Genomic DNA, 18,136 nt, shown 5'->3' on the forward strand with positions numbered 1-18,136 from the left:
TTGGGAGGTTTGAAATTGCTTAATTTTTTGTAAAGTATCTAATGCAATCATATAAAAATACATTCATTCAAGATTTAAATATAAAATTTTAAAATGTATTATTATAATTAGGGATAAAACGATTAGTCGACATTATCGCCAACATCGACAGAAAAATAAAAATACAAAATTTGACAAATATCGAATAGTCATTCAATCTGAGATGACCTAATATAAGACCATGAAATTAACACAAAACAAACACAGCCGGACCTCAAGCGGCAGAGTGATGTTTGGATGAATGTGCAAATATATGCCGCATGCTGTCCTCTCAATAACGAAATAAACATCAAAAACTGACAGCAGTGAGAAAGCAGCAGTTAAGAACACATCTGATAACAACCATGTAGATTTGCACAAGCTCTGCAGTTCGGTCTTCTAATAAAGTCCTGTCATGTCACACTTATTTATATAGAACTTTATGTAATAGATAGCCTTAAATCCAGCAGCTTTAAAGTATTAAGCATGCAAAACCAGAGTTAGTGTTGCTTTCAGTTAGAATTGCAACTTGATTTTCTGTTATAAAGCAATTGTTCAAGTGTAGACCTAGCTAATGATAAAAATCTTTTTATAAGTGGGAATGAGATCATGTTGTGAATACAATAGCTTATCCAAAAAATAAAACATCGTATCACTTACCTTTATTTTGTTTCTTATCCATATGACTTAAAAAAAGATATGTTAGGCAGGAGATGTGTCATTTAGTTACATTTTTTTCCATATCTCTAATTAAATGGTGAATGGTCTTTTGTGTGCCAAAAATATTATTTGGATAAATTAATTGTATAATAATTGTAATTACAATTATGATTGTCAAAAACTGATGTGATTTTTTGAACTCAATATTTTAACTAATTGCAAAAGCTGAATAATCAAAGTTTACTAATTATTCACTCCTGCAGAATAAATAATGTTCATGAAATGTGGATTTGAAAGTAGTGAAAATGTATATGAGTATTTGTGTGTTTGTCTTCTCTCAGTTCCATAACTCTTCATGTTCTTGGCATCCACATTTTATATATATAAATATATATATGTGTGTGTTTTCTGAACCATCAGATTCACATAGATATTCCCCGGATGAGTCCAGAAAGTTTAGTTCTGCAGCCCAAGGTAACTGAGGTAAGGACAGATGGACCGCCCAGAGTCACGTCACATGCTACTCTCCACCAGCCACTCAAAAGCATGTCACTCGATCATCAGCCATCTATCTGTCTATCTGTCTGTCAAACTCTCATTCTGGTCAGCCAGCTGAGTCTCGAACCCGAAATGTTTTGTCGGAAAGCGTGTGTTAAGGTATACCGGAAATAGAATACCAGAACAGGAAGAAGAATTCAGTGAGTTTCTTCTCAGGCGCAGCCTCAAACTGCCAGGCTTTTTTCTCGCTGAGCTTTCTCGCTAGTCTGTTCTGTCCTAACCTGCTTGTGCTCCTCTTTTTGTGTCTCTTCCCTGCAGATACACATTGACATACCGAGAACTAATCCTCTTATACCTCTCTTTCAACAAGCTTCTGTGCAAGAGGTGAGACTTTTGCACCACCCATTTTACTCAGCTTGACTCGTTCATCCTAACAAACTCACACCCAGCCACTAGAAAGAACCTGAAAGAAACCATTCATCTCAGAATGAACATGCTTATGTTGTTTCAAAACCCATTAGATTGTATTTCCTCCATGTAACACAAGAGGAGGAATTCTGAATAGTGTTTTCCATACTTTCAAAATGATTATTGAAAAAAGCTTTCAGATTTATAAAGCATCCAACTTCACCGTATAAATGTGGTAAAAGTAATCTATACATAACATTGATGTGTGTGAAAGACTAGACCAAAATCTAGTCTAACCTAAAAAGTTAGTATTTACTGTCTTAAGCGTATATACCAGTTAAGGATTTTTTTAAACAAGTATTATTATTTATATTGTATACTACTTTAATAAACTTAAAATATTGTTTCACAAGTTAAAAGCAAAAAAGTGAAATGTATTTTCATAATAATAAAGGACAATTTCTTATTATTCTGCAAAAAATGTTTTTATTATATTAACAGCATTTTTTAATTTGTCATACTGCCTTAAATATATGCTAATAAAATAAAATAAAGTTCCTCATTTGAATGTTTTGTATGACTTCAGAAGACTTTGAATGTAGGGCAGAAGTCATATAGACCCCTTATGGTGCTTTACATCCTTTTTGAATCTTAGAAAATGTCGGTTCCAATCTATTATAATTGCATGGACAAAAGCAACCCATGCAGTTCTTAAGGATTTCCTTCTGTATTGTTTGGAGGACTATGTGTCACGCTGTTTTGAAATGACATCAGATGAGTAAACAATGACTCTTTTTTTTTTTTTTTTTTTTTTTTAAGAAATAAGCCTTTTAACTGAGTTCATTCACATTGAGTCGGCTGGCTTTGAAATACTATTGCTGCATTTATCTCACATGAGAGCATGCAAGAAATTTATTGTAATGTCTTCTGGGCATGCACTAACAAAAAAATAAAATTAATAATAATAAAATACTGGTCCAGACTGCCTTACGGTCTTCCATTTTTTATTTTTTATTTTTTTAATACTTGTTGGCGTACATAACCAGACCCAATGCGGGCTTGAATTGTATATTCATATCAGAAAATTTAGTCTAATGGGCTTGCTGGACATGGTATGTCGATGCATTGTGGCCCTGAGCAAGATTCCTCCTCCTTTCACCCCGGTGCCTTTCAAAAAAATATTCTGCGTTTAAAAATGACTATCAAAAAGCATGCAGTGTTAAGTAAAAGTATGGACAAGGCCTCCACTGTGGATGTCTTCTAACGAAATAAATGGATAATGTATTCGCTTCAGGCGCTTCAATGCACTCCAGCTCGCTCATTGATTTCTGCTGCCTGGTTTAGTGTCTAATTTCCACTATGTAATGGGCTTCTGGAGGAGAGCGAGATCTTGCCATGCCTACCTCGAGGAGATGGGAGGGTACGAGGGAGAAAAGAGGCAGGAGATGTCAGCTATGTGGAGAAACTCACATTACCAGTCTAAAGTCTTTGATAAATGGAGCTTTGATCATAGAAAAGAACGCAGTAAGAAAGGCACACCATTTGATCGACAGGATCCAGAATAAAAAACAAGCGTGAGCTGCCTTGTACACGTTTATTGTTTAGGGCTCAACATGCGAGATGAGTTTATTTGGGGATGACAGATACATTACGCCCTGAAAAGAGCGCGGGAGATGTCAGTTGCATGAGGCAGAGATAAGAGAAGAGAAAGTCTTCCATTTTCCCTCTTGATTTAAGTCAAACTTCATGTTTCTTTCCATTAAGCTGACAGCAAGGTGATGCAAAAAAATTAAAGTCACCATCACTTTAAATTAAGGTGTTGTTTCCAAAGAAAGGAATGCAAAAGTGCCACAAAAGTTCTTGGTTTTTGCAGTCAAAAGATTCGACTTAAAAACATCTGTAGTTAAAGAACTGAAATTACTCCTAACTCAGAAACACTACATCTATATTCAGAAATGTATTTAAAGAATGGATTTGATTTTGCCAAGTAGGACATGTTCCTGGATCATGTATTTTAGTCAAATTACTGATGTTGAACTTTTTTCTTTTTTGTAATCAAACAAGACATAATTTGCATCGAGACAATAGTAAAACAGTTAAATTGAAACATGCTGTTGAAAAAAATGACAGTAGTGGATAACACGTATATTAAGACTGCAGAATGTTTTTGAAGAAAATCTAAGGGGAAAAATGGTAGTGTATTTTGTGTTGAATCTGCTCTTTCCATAACAAAATATTATGGTTATGTTAAATATTATGTTTTTGTAAAATATTAACTGTTTAATATTTATAAAAAGTGAGACATTTAAGTTAAAGTACATTTGACTTAGATGACATGGCAAAATATTGATTAAATTAAGTATATCTATTTAGTATCTACCATAAATACTGACCCTAAAACTGTTGATTACACTGTTGAATGCCTAACCTAATTTCTTAGGCCCTCAAATGCACATGGGAAGCTCCTGCTGTCACATGAAAACTAAATATTCTTTAGGCTTAAATTTATCCCTAGGTCTAAACTAAACCGAAGTCCCTTTGAGGCAAGTCATGTTGCTCGGTGCCATCTTTGAAATGCCTTTTCAGTTACAAGTGCGGCTTCTATTTTTTTGAATTATGGAACATCAAATTCTCCAAAACTGTTTGCCAAGCTTACGATTAAATTGCATATTTGAAATCACCAAAGAAATCTGACAACCTTTTCATAAATGTTGTTTATTTTGCTCAGTTAGCCATAAAATTATATATATATATTTTTTTCAGGCTAGATCAACCAGTGCACTAGGGGTGCTCCGATCATGATCGGCCAATCGTTAATGCGCATCTCGTCAGTAAAGCCGGTTCTCTAATCAGCGGTAAAATCCATCAGGTGCATGATTTCACATAGAGCAGTTGTTACTACACAGAGCCGTTGTTAACTGAGAAGATGCGCAAATAAACGATGAAAATGAACGTGGATTTGCGCAGCTTCTCAGTTAACAATAGCTCTGTGTAGTAACAGTTGCTCTATGTGAAATCACGCACCTGATGGAATTTACCGCTGATTAGAGAACCGGCTTTACTGACGAGATGCGCATAACGATCGGCCGATCGTGATCGGAGCACCCCTACAGTGCACCTAAGCTCCATTTACACCAGTGCGTTTTCATTTTAAAATGCCGTTTTAAAATGAAAATGATCCTTGGAGTTTTCACTGTGTTTCAGAAACGATCTCCATCTACACTACACAACCGAAAACGCATGTCACATGACCATTCATACAGGTACAAACATAGATATATTTAGGTAGATTACCTATTATTTAGATGGCGGAAGCTTTTAACTGCTTGGAATCTACCTATACACATCTATGGGTACAGCAATGAGCATGATGTTAATGTTTACACAATCGTCAAGGAGCCACACCATTGTTTTCAAAAGTCTGCTTTTTGCTCCATTTACACTGAAACACAACCCCAAATGAGTTTTCAAACTAAAATGAGGTCTGCAGCATTTTCAAAAGTCTCAGTTTTTAAGGGTCGAAAATGCTGGAGTAGTGTAAACAACAGGCGTTACCGTAGCCAAAGTTATGCGTTTTAAAATGAAAACGTACTAGTGTAAACAGGACCCTTGATGTACATCTCAGAACGCTGACTAATTCTATAGCAACTGGGGATTCTAACGGCAGCTGTGGTTTTGCGCTGACTTTACCTTCTTTTGCTTAGAAGGCGGGGCTTCGTTTGATAGAGCGGCCATATTGAGTGTTGCATTTTTCCAAATTCAAAGCTATACAAGTGACATGTCTTGGGCATTCTATAGTCTTTGACTAAACTAAACTAAACAAAATTTACCCCTAAAATAAGAAATTATCAAATTATGTTTTTGACACATCCAACCCTAGGCCAAACCTAATCCTCACCCTAAAATCTGATTGTTCAATTGCAGTGTTGTGCCAGAACCTATAATCATATAAATCCAGGAACACATCCAACTTGGCAAAACCACAAATAAAGCGAAAGCCCCATCTAATAGTAAATATGCACACAGCTTCTTGTAATTTCTCACCTTGCTGTCTATGCTATTGAATGTTGTGATGTTAATGATTAAAAAGCTCAGAAGGCTTAATTGATTTTCTTAATTGATTGCTGGCTGGGGTGGCTGATCCCACTGTGTCTCTAATTAAAACCGTTTGAGTGACCTTGTACGCTCAAATTCTACTACTAACTGTTTTCGTGTTGCATTGCATGAATCAGTATATATCAATATCTGCTACTTACAAATGCTGAACATATATTCTGATATCTTCTTCTTTTGCTGCTTTTTACTAGATCTTTGAGCGGATTCTGTTCATCTGGGCGATACGACATCCAGCCAGTGGTTACGTTCAAGGCATCAATGACCTTGTCACACCCTTCTTCGTCGTTTATGTTTTCGAGTATATCGGTAAGTCAATAAACCTTTTACAATATGAGATCTATAGTTATGTATAGGGCCCTGGCAAACTCCAAAAACAGCTCAACTGTGTAAACTCACTAGTTTTCTGTTCTTCGCTTTTGGTGTTAAGTCAGCGTGGGTGTTATATGCCCAGTGGCATGAATTTTAATATAATTTCTCAATCACAATTTCATACAAATTTGTCTTAACCTGCCCCTTTAAACCTTTTCAAGGATCTTCTTTTTCTTTGTGAGATTCAATCGTTGTGATTGTTCCCAATGTCTTTCATTTTCTTGACCTTTACACCTTTAAGTGCTTGATTTCCAGTAGACTAAACGGGATGTCCAGACTAATGATTTTGAAGGGCCCAGAGGGACCCTTCCAATGGACTTCTGAGACCGTAATAACCTGAACCAAGCAGTGAACAAGGGCGGCTCAATTGATGCCCTCAGTGGATGGAGGATGGGGGTCTTTTCCCCAGGCTCTGTAGTCGTTGGCATCCATGGGGACACATTTTCCTGGGTCATTTGACCTTGTCTAATCGTGAGGAATCAAAGCCTCCACTTTGTTTTTGCAAGTTCCGTCCAATTTGTCCTTCAGGCCTGAAAAATACTCTACACAAGTACACAAAAGCTTAGCGTGACAGTGGTTGACCTGAAAGAGAATGGTTATGTCGCATCAGTGCTCATTAGCATACATTTCTGCCCAACTTTGTTGCATTGCCTCCAATGCAGTTGCTCATGTCGCCGCAAATCACACACTCCCTTGAGAATGAGTGACTTCTGGGTGCTTTGTCACACCAAATCGCTGTCAACGTGAATGCTCCTTTCTGAATTATGTTGTAAGCTTTTGTTAATGCAGTGATGTTTATATTTGAGAATGTGTATTTGAAATTTGAGCAATGAGTAATCCGTATGTAATCATACAAGACATTCTTGCATTGAGTATGTTCCAGGCCTAAGACATCCTGCAGTGATATATCTTGGTTTTTATATACATTTATTTCCTTTCTGGTTTTCTCCCAGCACTGTTTCTTTCTGGTATCATGGTGAAATGAGATGCTTAATTGTTCCTTCTCTGTAAGGCGTACTTTATTTCAGTTTTGTATGCCTCTGTGTTTGTATACACTGTGTGTATTTGTCATAAGATGATGACGATGCCTTAAGAAGGCCCTATTCTCCTATGATAAAGATGTTTGGGAGAACTCTCTCTCTTTAGTGTGTGTGGAGCAAAGTTTGGTGTACCAACTTTCTCAGCAATTTATTTCCCACAACTCCATCCGGCGCAATAAGGCATGGTGCCATGTGTGACAGATACTCATTCAAAGTGTGCTATGTGGGCCAAGTGCTGACTGCTGAGGGCAAGCAGTAGCAAAACATCACGGCTTTTAATTTTGACGAGAGACCCACATCCATCAACGCATGTGTAATGGCAAACGCCAAAATTCACTACTTGTTTACAGTATATGGGAAGGTACTTTAAATTATGAGTAGCTTGGAGAAATATACTATTGCAGCTACAGTCAGTACAAATGAATAAGCGATCAATTACAGATAAATAGTTCATACAGATATGACAATAGCTGTTTGACTTTGAGATTATTATTAGCATGATATTATTAATGTATTAATCTCATTCTATTCCACATCCAAGGATCTTTTTGAATGTTACTCAGTTACAGTAAACCGGGTCTGAAAATTTTAAGCTTAAAAAAAGTCTTAAAAGTGGTCCATGACTTGTGGACTATACCCCATATCTTCTGAATCATAAAGTACCTTAATTCGAAACAGACCAGAATTCTAGTCCTTTATCCACTGAGAAGCCTGACATCTCCCTAACTCACATTGATGCGTTAATGAGAGTCATAATTATGACTTTTCTGTGAATTTTAGTTCAAGTTTGACTTGATCCTGTCTTAGCAGTTAACAACTTATAGGAGGGGAAGATTACCATGAAACAGAACAAAACTAATTGTATCCATAGATTAATTCACTGTTTCCCTCCAAAGATGCAAATTTAACTTGAGCGCAAATTTGCGAATAAAGCACGGTTTCCATTCAACGAGTCAAAGAGAACAAAATCATAACTTCCTGAAATGCTGAAAACTGAATCCTGAAAACTTGCCCCTAGTTTTCATATGTAATAAATTACTTGTGCTTTAGAGAGAGCAGACATAACACACTAAGTACGGTCATTGCGTTTAGAGGTGGATGCCTGCTTTTTAGGAACGCAGTTGTGTAAGACAGTAATTAAACAGAAAGACTTTGTTGACAAAGTTTCCTCAGGCATTTGAGAATGACCAAAACAACATATAGATGCTGTGAGCGAGATCGGTCCACTGGTTATTCCATCTCATAACAAAGTCACATGACTTTTTCAATGTGCATGGTGCAATTTATTCGGTAAATATGTTTCCATCGTAGTTTATATGCATTTTTTCTTACCGGATAAAAAGTTATCCTACTCAGTTTTGCGCAAAAGTTTATGTGCATTGCCTTTTCCATCCAGCGTTTTTTAAAAATCCGATAATCCAAAATGCGCATAAAAATAGGTGGATGAAAACACAGCTATTATAAACAACCGACTAAAAACATGATTTGTTTGTAAATCACTATTTTTGTGCCAAGGAAAGCTAAGGTGGATATAAATGTTTCAGTGGATAACTATACAGCTACTATTAATTAGTTTCTCCCAACATTGCTTGTCTAAAATACTCTGGATCAGAGAATAAGCCTTTATTAATGCAGCCCAGAATGAAATGCACCCAAAATTTCCTTTTAGCAGAATCATGTTATTTCTTTAAGCCATGGATTGTTTTTGATTCCTGCTTAAAAAAAAAAAAAGTATAATGACAGGGCTAAATTAGGGGCCAGTTAGTGCTTTGGCGGTGTGTACATTGCTGTTAGGGCATTGCATTATTAAACAATCATTTTCATTACGCTTGTAAGTAAATGCAAGAGGAGACAGGAAAAATCTTCATTGGGCTTTTCTGTCCTTGTTCTGAGAGCCTTCAAAATGTATTTGAATACAATTTGCTCCCAACAAATGAAATTTATAATCTGCTCTGTGAGTTCTTGTACTTTGAGGGCCAAGGCCTGATGGAAGAAAAAGCAAACTTAAGTTAAATTCAATCCTATTGATTTGTGCTAGCAGCAAGACTGCAGGGGAACTTCCTCATGGTAGTCAAACTATTGTACAGGAAGCCTGAAAGTTTTTTGCAGTTTTTGATTGCTTGAGTAGTTTTACAGAGCCATCAGCATCAAGTATGACCCACAGCCATGATTCTTCTGGCCAAAAAAACTCACAATGCAAAGCGAGAAAAATAAAGTTAGTTTTAGGAGTTTTTAGGGTCTGAGCATCAGGAATAGCTAGCCTAAAAATTATCATACAAATGACAATGTAATGAATATCTGGTTGGGTGAATGCATTGTAATGGCAGGACATTGTGACTTAATTTAATGCTTAATAAAGCACCCAAGGGTGTCAGCAAAAAAAAGTGCATACAACTTTTCGAGTGCCCTGATCGTTTATGGCATAATTAGCAATGCTTCACGCATAGAAGCAAGGTAAAATGTATACACCTATAATGTGAGCATGGTTTAATGTGCATAATGTTATAATGTCATACCATCCACCCTTTTTTGTGTACATTTTACCTTGCTTTTATGTTTACTTTGCGTCACTTCATAAATTTATTTAGTGATGTACTAAATGAACTCGTGTTTTTTTTTTACGTTACAGAAACAACTGGGAAAGTTACAAAATAGAAAACGAGCTGTTCCTTTGCAGGTGTCATGCATTTGTGCATTGCATGCTTTGTCCTATGAAGCAAGCTATCGGATGATCAGAAGCAAATGACAGGTTAGAATTTTTCACAGTAGCATGGTTGATAAGTCAAGTCAAGTCACCTTTATTTATATAGCGCTTTAAACAAAATACATTGCGTCAAAGCAACTGAACAGCATTCATTAGGAAAACAGTGTGTCAATAATGCAAAATCATAGTTAAAGGCAGTTCATCATTGAATTCTGTGATGTCATCTCTGTTCAGTTAAATAGTGTCTGTGCATTTATTTGCAATCAAGTCAATGATATCGCTGTAGATGAAGTGACCCCAACTAAGCAAGCCAGAGGCGACAGCGGCAAGGAACCGAAACTCCATCGGTGACAGAATGGAGAAAAAACCTTGGGAGAAACCAGGCTCAGTTGGGGGGCCAGTTCTATTCTGACCAGACGAAACCAGTAGTTCAATTCCAGGCTGCAGCAAAGTCAGATTGTGCAGAAGAATCATCTGTTTCCTGTGGTCTTGTCCTGGTGCTCCTCTGAGAGAAGGTCTTTACAGGGGATCTGTATCTGGGGCTCTAGTTGTCCTGGTCTCTGCTGTCTTTCAGGGCTGTAGAGGTCCTTTCTAGGTGCTGATCCACCATCTGGTCTGGATACGTACTGGATCCGGGTGACTGCAGTGACCCTCTGATCTGGATACAGACTGGATCTGGTGGCTACGGTGACCTCGGAATAAGAGAGAAACAGACAAATATTAGCATAGATGCCATTCTTCTAATGATGTAGCAAGTACATAGGGTGTTATGGGAAGTGTTTCCGGCTCCGGTTCCGGTTTACCTAATTAATGCAGCTTAAAAAACCTTTAACGGATTTGGATATTAAAAGCATATTAGTATGTTATGTGTAAGCCAGGTTAAAGAGATGGGTCTTTAATCTAGATTTAAACTGCAAGAGTGTTTCTGCTTCCCGAACAATGTTAGGTAGGTTATTCCAGAGTTTAGGCGCCAAATAGGAAAAGGATCTGCCGCCCGCAATTGATTTTGATATTCTAGGTGAGTGGTTCCCAACCTTTTTCAACTCGCGGCCCACACAACCACACACATATGTTTGCGCGGCCCACTTCAAAAAAATTAACTGACCCCGCTATTGTAATAACTTAGTACTCAGAAACTAGATTGTTAACAGTATTTATTGAATGAACTAGGGCTGTGCGATATGGACAAAAAAAAAACCTATCGCAATTTCTTTGATCAATTTTGCGATTGTGACACACACCGATATGCTTTTACAGTCATAAATGCATTTAGGATTACTTTGAAACATATTTCCAAAAGAAAACCAATTAGAGCTTTATCAAAAAGTTGTAACGTCTCTAGAACAGACATAAATCAAAATTATCACTATAGTAAAGATTTAACAAAATGTATTGACTTATGGCAAAAAAAAAAAAAAAAAAAATTCCCGTGTCCAGGTACTTTTTTTTTCTTTTTTGCCATGCATTGTTCATAGAGCTCATTAATTGTAGCGGTGCCTCAGGTGTTTGCAGTGTGTATACAGTATGTATATGCGGTCAGCAGCGAGAGTGCATAAATATAATGCGAAAGCACATTAAAATAATGCACGAGTGCAAATCTCTCTGTTCGGACGCAGATTTCCTTTGCTCTGCCACAAAACCAGACGTGCTTGCTCAGATACACGCTGCTCTGCGCGGAGAGAGTGTGCGTACTTAAAACGTGTCTCCTCTCACTTAAACTGCGTCCTGTGCGCTCACAATTCTCTCTATGCTCATGTGTTAGATATTAATTATTTTCGCACGTTTTTATTTCTAGCCTTTTACCGCGTGCAGTGTGAACGCTCTGATCAGTTAACATGGGCTCAGAAAAAAGGCGCATCGCAGACAGAGTGTGAACCTGGAGTTAGGCATATGCCCAGTCTTTCCTGTTCTCGCGCTAGGTGCAATGCATTCTGATTGGATCGGATAGCATACTGTGGGAAGTCAGGGCCGCGGAAAATCGTGCTATAAAGCGATTTAGAAATCGCGCAAGCACAAATCGTGATTTTATGACGATTTCTTTTAATCGCACAGCCCTAGAATGGACTGGAAATTAATAGAAAATAATTGGTGGCCCACCTGCAATACCACCGGACCACAGGCTGAAAACCACTGTTCAAGGTATTATCAAATTGCCTGAGTTTTGAGAACGTAGTGGACGTCGAGGATTATAATGTAAAAGGAGCTCATTCAAATACTGAGAGTGCTAAACCATTCAGGGATTTATAAGTAATAAGCAATATTTTAAAATCTATACGATGTTTGATAGGGAGCCAGTGCAGTGTTGACAGGACCGGGCTAATATGGTAATACTTCCTGGTTCTAGTAAGAACTCTTGCTGCTGCATTTTGGACTAGCTGTAGTTTGTTTACTAAGCGTGCAGAACAACCACCCAATAAAGCATTACAATAATCTAACCTTGAGGTCATAAATGCATGGATTAACATTTCTGCATTTGACATTGAGAGCATAGGCCGTAATTTAGATATATTTTTGAGATGGAAAAATGCAGTTTTACAAATGCTAGAAACGTGGCTTTCTAAGGAAAGATTGCGATCAAATAGCACACCTAGGTTCCTAACTGATGACGAAGAATTGACCGAGCAACTATCAAGTCTAAGACAGTGTTCTAGGATAATAACATAATGAAATTATGATTCATTAAAAAACCTTGTCTACTTCACAAAAAAAAAAAAAAAAAAATCCTTACCATGCTGTAACGAGTATTAAACATCTAATGTTGTCCTCTAACCTTTCAGACTAACATGTAGTTTGATGATTTTAACTGATAACTGGCAACTCTTGGTGCAATTCTGTATGTTAATCAGCTTCTAGTGGATGGCATAGTAAAAAAACGTGAGCTTGAATAGTGACACATTTTCATTTTTGGTAAACTACTTTACTTTAAAGGGGACATCGGATGCCTATTTTTCACAAGTTAGTATGATTCTTTAAGGTCTTAATGAAATGTCAACAAAATATTTTGGTTAAAATTCGTCAGTGGTCGTGTGAAACGACACCCCTTTTACCATGTCAAAAACAGTTCTGTTCATAGCGAGCCATTTCAGTGCATGGCTCTTTAAATGATAAAAAGCTGCTGTTCACCCCATCCATGTCTTCTGTTTTTTATTTATTATTATTATTATTATTATTATTATTATTTTATGTATTTGGTGAATACCAAAAAAAAAAAAAAAAAAAAAAAAACTAATCAACTGCATCCTCAGTGGCTCTCGAATCAGGAGACTTCAAAACACCTGGATTGCTTATGAGACATTGTTGCTACAGCAGTCTGAGCACAGAGAAAATGGCAGACGGCGTCCAACTGGCTGAGAATGGAAAAATGTTAATGGGACAGTCTGTCAGCAATAGAAACAGCTTGCTAACTGAGACTATTTAGGTTTTTTGGGAATTAAAAAAAAGGAGTACATGCATTTTTATCATTGTAGGGTGGATGTCCCCACACACTGTTGCATCCAATTTCCCCTTTAAATCTATGATACCTGCAATTAGGCCTGTTTCGATAACAACTTTTTGTTGTGCGAGATATTGCGTCATAACATTTTTTTTTATTAGCGATATTGTCATTTTAAGACCATTTAATGCCATTTTAAGAAAAAAAAATTCCCCTGACCTTCTTTTCTTTGTAAATGATGGACTATTACTGAAAAACACAATTCCTAATCAGATCCTAAACAGGGCCATATCTGCAGAATATAACTATATATATTTTTTTTGAACTAGCACCTCATGACTTCACCACTTTATGTACAAGAAGCTGCAAAAGACGTAAGTGCAAGGCGAAACATTTTTTTTTATTGTGTTTTTGATAGTGTTTTTTTATGTAAATATAATGGGCGATACATTGCATCATCAAAAATTATTGAGGTCATGTACATATATCAATATATTATATAGTCAATATATTAATTAACAATAATCAAAGCTGTTTAACATACAACACAGAGCAAGTTAGTGGAACATTTTGTCTGTTCAAAAGCAAATAGTTCTTCCTCAGAAGCATTAATTGCACAAGTCAAAGTAAAAACATGACTCTGTTTCCTGGTGGACTGATTAAACATCTGTTAAAAGGACTTTTCACTTCTGTAGAAATCAATTTCCCCTCAATATACATCAGACATTTTTAGGTTTAAAGTCATTTTCATTTGCCTTGGCTTATAGTTCTCTGTATGAATAAATGCTTCAAAACCATCAGACCCATCCAATATCTCCATTCATTACTCTCTTAATCATTTGGCTTAATTTGCATAGCTCGTTAAGCTACATATGTCTATTCTATCAATATTTTTAATCTACAGTGCGGTTCTTCTTGGAAGTCTCCAACGAATCAGGCAGCCACTTTGTCTCGGAAGGTTTTGTTCTTTGGCCACTCTGTTCTTCTCCTCTCTTCTTTCCGTTTGGATCTGTTATCCCATTAGACTGCTATAAAGTTTTATAATTGAAAGTAATGAGTGTGTGATGAAATGGTATGTGCAATAGTGTGGCACACTATTGATTCAGGAGGAAGATAGTGTCATTTGCTTCATCTCCATGTATAGATTCTCCCGGAGTAATGTTCTGGAGGGCAGATGTGGATCAGTGGCGCTACAGTTAAAGATCAACTGGATTGGTTGAACCATTAGTGTGCACCATCAGTGCTGGTTGAAGGAATAAAGAGTGAAGAGAGGAGATCTAAGCCGTTAGCCGAAGATGGACAAGAGACAGTTTTGAGTTTCACTTTAACCTGGAAGGCGTTCATTGCACCAAAGATTGAGCGACCTAGAAACCATAGGACTTTGACATCATGTAAACCTTCAGAGGTTCTAAGCGTTCCTGCAAAACTCTCCATCATTTTTTTTTTTTTTCTGCTGGAAGGGATCATTGTTTGGTTACTTAGCATGAGCAATTAGCCCATACAAGAAGAGTCATGCTAGAAGATTTCCTCCACAACAACATTCTGCTCCGTAGAGGATAATTTTCTATCACCCTGAGCATTCCTGTTGGATGTTGTACATATAATCTCCCTGGAGGCACCATCTGTCACATAAGATTCCAAATGTCTTTTACATCATGCGCATTAAGTCCACTTACCCTGTAACTGCTGACTCCTGCTTTGAGTCCATCTTCCGGCAAGGTTTTGTGGGCTGTTCATTGAATAAGTGCCATGGAGCCTCCATGGCTGACTTGAACAGTTAGTGGTGTGTGACCCACAACTGAGGCCTTAATGAGTATCGGTTTGTTCGGATTTCTCGGTTTGAAGAACTTAGCTTTCCTCATTTGCTCTAACGAGTTGTTAAGTAACTGCCTTGGGATGCCTGAGATGTCTAGTGGCAGGTACTTTTCCTCATTTCCCTTTTGGTTGAGTTCCCTTCCAGACTTACCTGAACTGTTGATGAGTAAAGGATACCAGCAGTTTGGTTTTATCATAAATAATGTCAAACTTTCTATTTAACCCATTTGACCTTCAGGTTTTGACATTTTTGCTCTAGAGCGCATTCATTTATCATGGAATAATGCAACAGTGTTGTCAAATAATGTCACATAACATTAACTAATATTGCAATGTTAATAAGTAATGTTGTTTCATTAACAGGTAATTTAATGTTGCTGAAGAACATAACGTTACCATGTAGCATAATGTTATGGCATAACAATGTAGCGTGAATGAATATCATAACATTAACAGATACTGTAATGTTGCAGAAGATAACATCACCAAATGTTATTAAGTAACTTAAATGGATAATGTGACATTAACAAATATCATAACTTAAGAACTAACGCTACCAAATAGTAAAGTGGTAAGTAATATTATTGTAACAACACATCAACAGAAATAATGTTTGACATAATCGAACAGAAATGGAAAATGAATAATTAACAAATAATATTAACTTAAACGATTCATTTTCTCATGTCTTCATCCATAAGCAGAGCTATGTCTCGCTTTGTGAGCTGCACATTAATTTTTTTTTTTTCATCTCTGAGTGTAAAATGCCAAAAATGATCTGGAAAAATTGCCCTGTCATAAAGTCATTCGTTTTCTCTGACTAATCACAGTTATTGAATATTTTTGGATCTAGTTTAATTACTTGGCTATAAAAAGCTATAAATTGAATTTCTGTGCAGATCCTCGCTATGAGAAATCACTTCTTGTTCATTTACATCTGTGAATCGTGTCATGCTAGACTTGGTGCAGTTTATAACAATTAACAAAATCATTTCTTGGAGTATTCTATGGAAACATCACTCGGCCACCCGTGAAAATGTATTTGCTCTCTTTCAAAATTTTTATCAATTTATTTATTTTTTGGCATCAATTTACAAGAACTGCAAGTTTAGCTTTATTGTCTGGCCGTGCTCTCTTAATGCCTCATGAGTTTCCCATTACAGCACATGTAATGATTCCCCTTATGCTTCTAATGAAAGCAAATGAATTCTTTAATAGGCTAATCTTGCATAATATTTCACACTCAGGGAAGTTCACCTCTCTTATTAATTTTTTTCTTACATTTAATGCTAATGCTGTAGTGGCTGCAAATAGAGTTGTGATGTTTATCGTTTTTCATCTCCAGTCCACACTCACATCAAGCTATTTCAGACATTGAGGTTTATTGGACTCCATCCATTCTGCATAACTCACTCCTACTCGTATACACTGAGCGGCGATAAAAAATATTGTAATATTTCTGAAGTCACAACAATTGCTATGGTTACATGTTCAGGGAGCCGTTTATGCCTCTGATGAGCAGATTTGAGTCCCACAAGTCTACTGCAGTTTTGCAGAATATTTTAAAGTAGTCATAACTGGATCCATGGGCCATAATCCACTCTGGAGCTAAATCCTTCCTACAAGAGTCTGTTGCGGATCAAGACACTCTGTATTGATTTGTATTAGTTACATTTTTAATCCCCAAAGCATTTTGTCTATGCTTACACTACCATTCAAAGTTTTAATTTTTTTAAATTTTTTTATTATAAATGACTTTGAAAGAAGTCTCTTATGTTTACAAAGGCTGCATTCATATCAAATACACATTAAAAAAAGGTTAATTTAATGTTTTAAATAAAATATGAAATATTATTACAATTGAAAAAAGTATATTTTTATTCCTGAGTGTCACATGATCCTTCAGACAAAATGTTTAGCTTTTCTTTTTCATAAGAGTTCGAGTCTGTTAATGTTGCTTATAGATAATTTTACGAGTCCCTAATCTCAATTTTTAAACGTTCCTCTTTGCCCGACATCGATTGGCAAAAACGGGTCTTTGCACACTGAGTCTGAAATTCTCGTCCGAGATTTTCGCACGTTAAAAAGTAAATACGACCTCACGTTGTGTCAGTCACGTTAACATACTGCTCCTAAACTTTGGTCCATCATAAAAAAAATTAGACCAGTTTGGATTTTCTGCATTTTCACATCCGCAGCAAGCATTTTGATAGGAAAAGATTGCAAATACGGGGGAAAAGATGTGTACGGACATTTCAGACTCGGTGTGCAAGGACCTTTACACTTAAATAAAGGCACCATAGCTATGTCTACAGTCCAGGATTTAATAGCGTCTTGATCTTTTTTTTTATGTTGCCATTAATAATCCACCTGGAACACCTTAGCAACCAATTAGCAAAGCCCTGGCAACCACCCACAATACCCTAGTGTTGTGACAGTTTGTTCTCCACATGCAAGCACCACTCACATTGTCTTTTTGTAAGTCAGTCAGTATCTATTTCGCAACCTAAATCAAATGTCTTTGAGTAAATTTCTTTGACTGAACACTTTAATGAAAGATAATATTTACTTACCTAATTAAGCCACTGAGGGCATATTTGGCACTGGAAAAGGCTGTGTTGATGTTTGAAAATTTTTCTGGAACTCTATGTAATAGACTTGGTTTGGGCCCTTCCTCCAACTGCCTCTAGGAGCTGCCAGTGAAAGTCGTTCATCTGTTCTCATTGCAAATTGTTCTTCCTTTGTGCCGGCTTTTTCTTCATTACAACTAGATGATGATATCCATAAATCACATATGGATCTGCACCTTGTCTTTCAGCACAACTTCATTAATTATCAACCCAACGATCGTTATTTTACCATGTTGATATGGCATGTTTGCAGAGTTGAGTTCCTTGTTAATTAACCTTGCCTTCAATTACAATTCTGTGGATTCTGTTCGATGCTCATTAACCAACACTGGGAGCAGTAGTGGGTAGTACCGGGTTAAAGTCTTAGGACACCCTAAGGGTCAAATTGCATAATCCACCAGACAGAGCTGTGGCAGTGACTTCCTGTGGGTGGGGAAGTGTCCTC

The 18,136-nt window shown here is 36.8% G+C and overlaps 1 protein-coding gene across 4 annotated transcripts in view; it reads left to right on the forward strand.

Moving 5' to 3' along the window:
• tbc1d22a (TBC1 domain family, member 22a) overlaps window positions 1-18,136 on the forward strand; it is a 146,602-nt gene that overhangs the window by 45,517 nt on the left and 82,949 nt on the right. The window contains exons 7-9 of one of the 4 annotated variants that reach the window (XM_059511502.1): window positions 1,099-1,161; window positions 1,495-1,560; window positions 5,892-6,006. In XM_059511502.1, coding sequence (XP_059367485.1) covers window positions 1,099-1,161; window positions 1,495-1,560; window positions 5,892-6,006 — 244 coding nt within the window. The remainder of the gene's footprint in view (window positions 1-1,098; window positions 1,162-1,494; window positions 1,561-5,891; window positions 6,007-18,136) is intronic. The other 3 variants (XM_059511504.1, XM_059511503.1, XM_059511506.1) reach the window with 3 other exon arrangements.

The sequence above is a fragment of the Carassius carassius genome, chromosome 26 (assembly GCF_963082965.1).
Source record: "Carassius carassius chromosome 26, fCarCar2.1, whole genome shotgun sequence".
In the NCBI taxonomy this organism is placed as follows: Eukaryota; Metazoa; Chordata; class Actinopteri; order Cypriniformes; family Cyprinidae; genus Carassius; species Carassius carassius.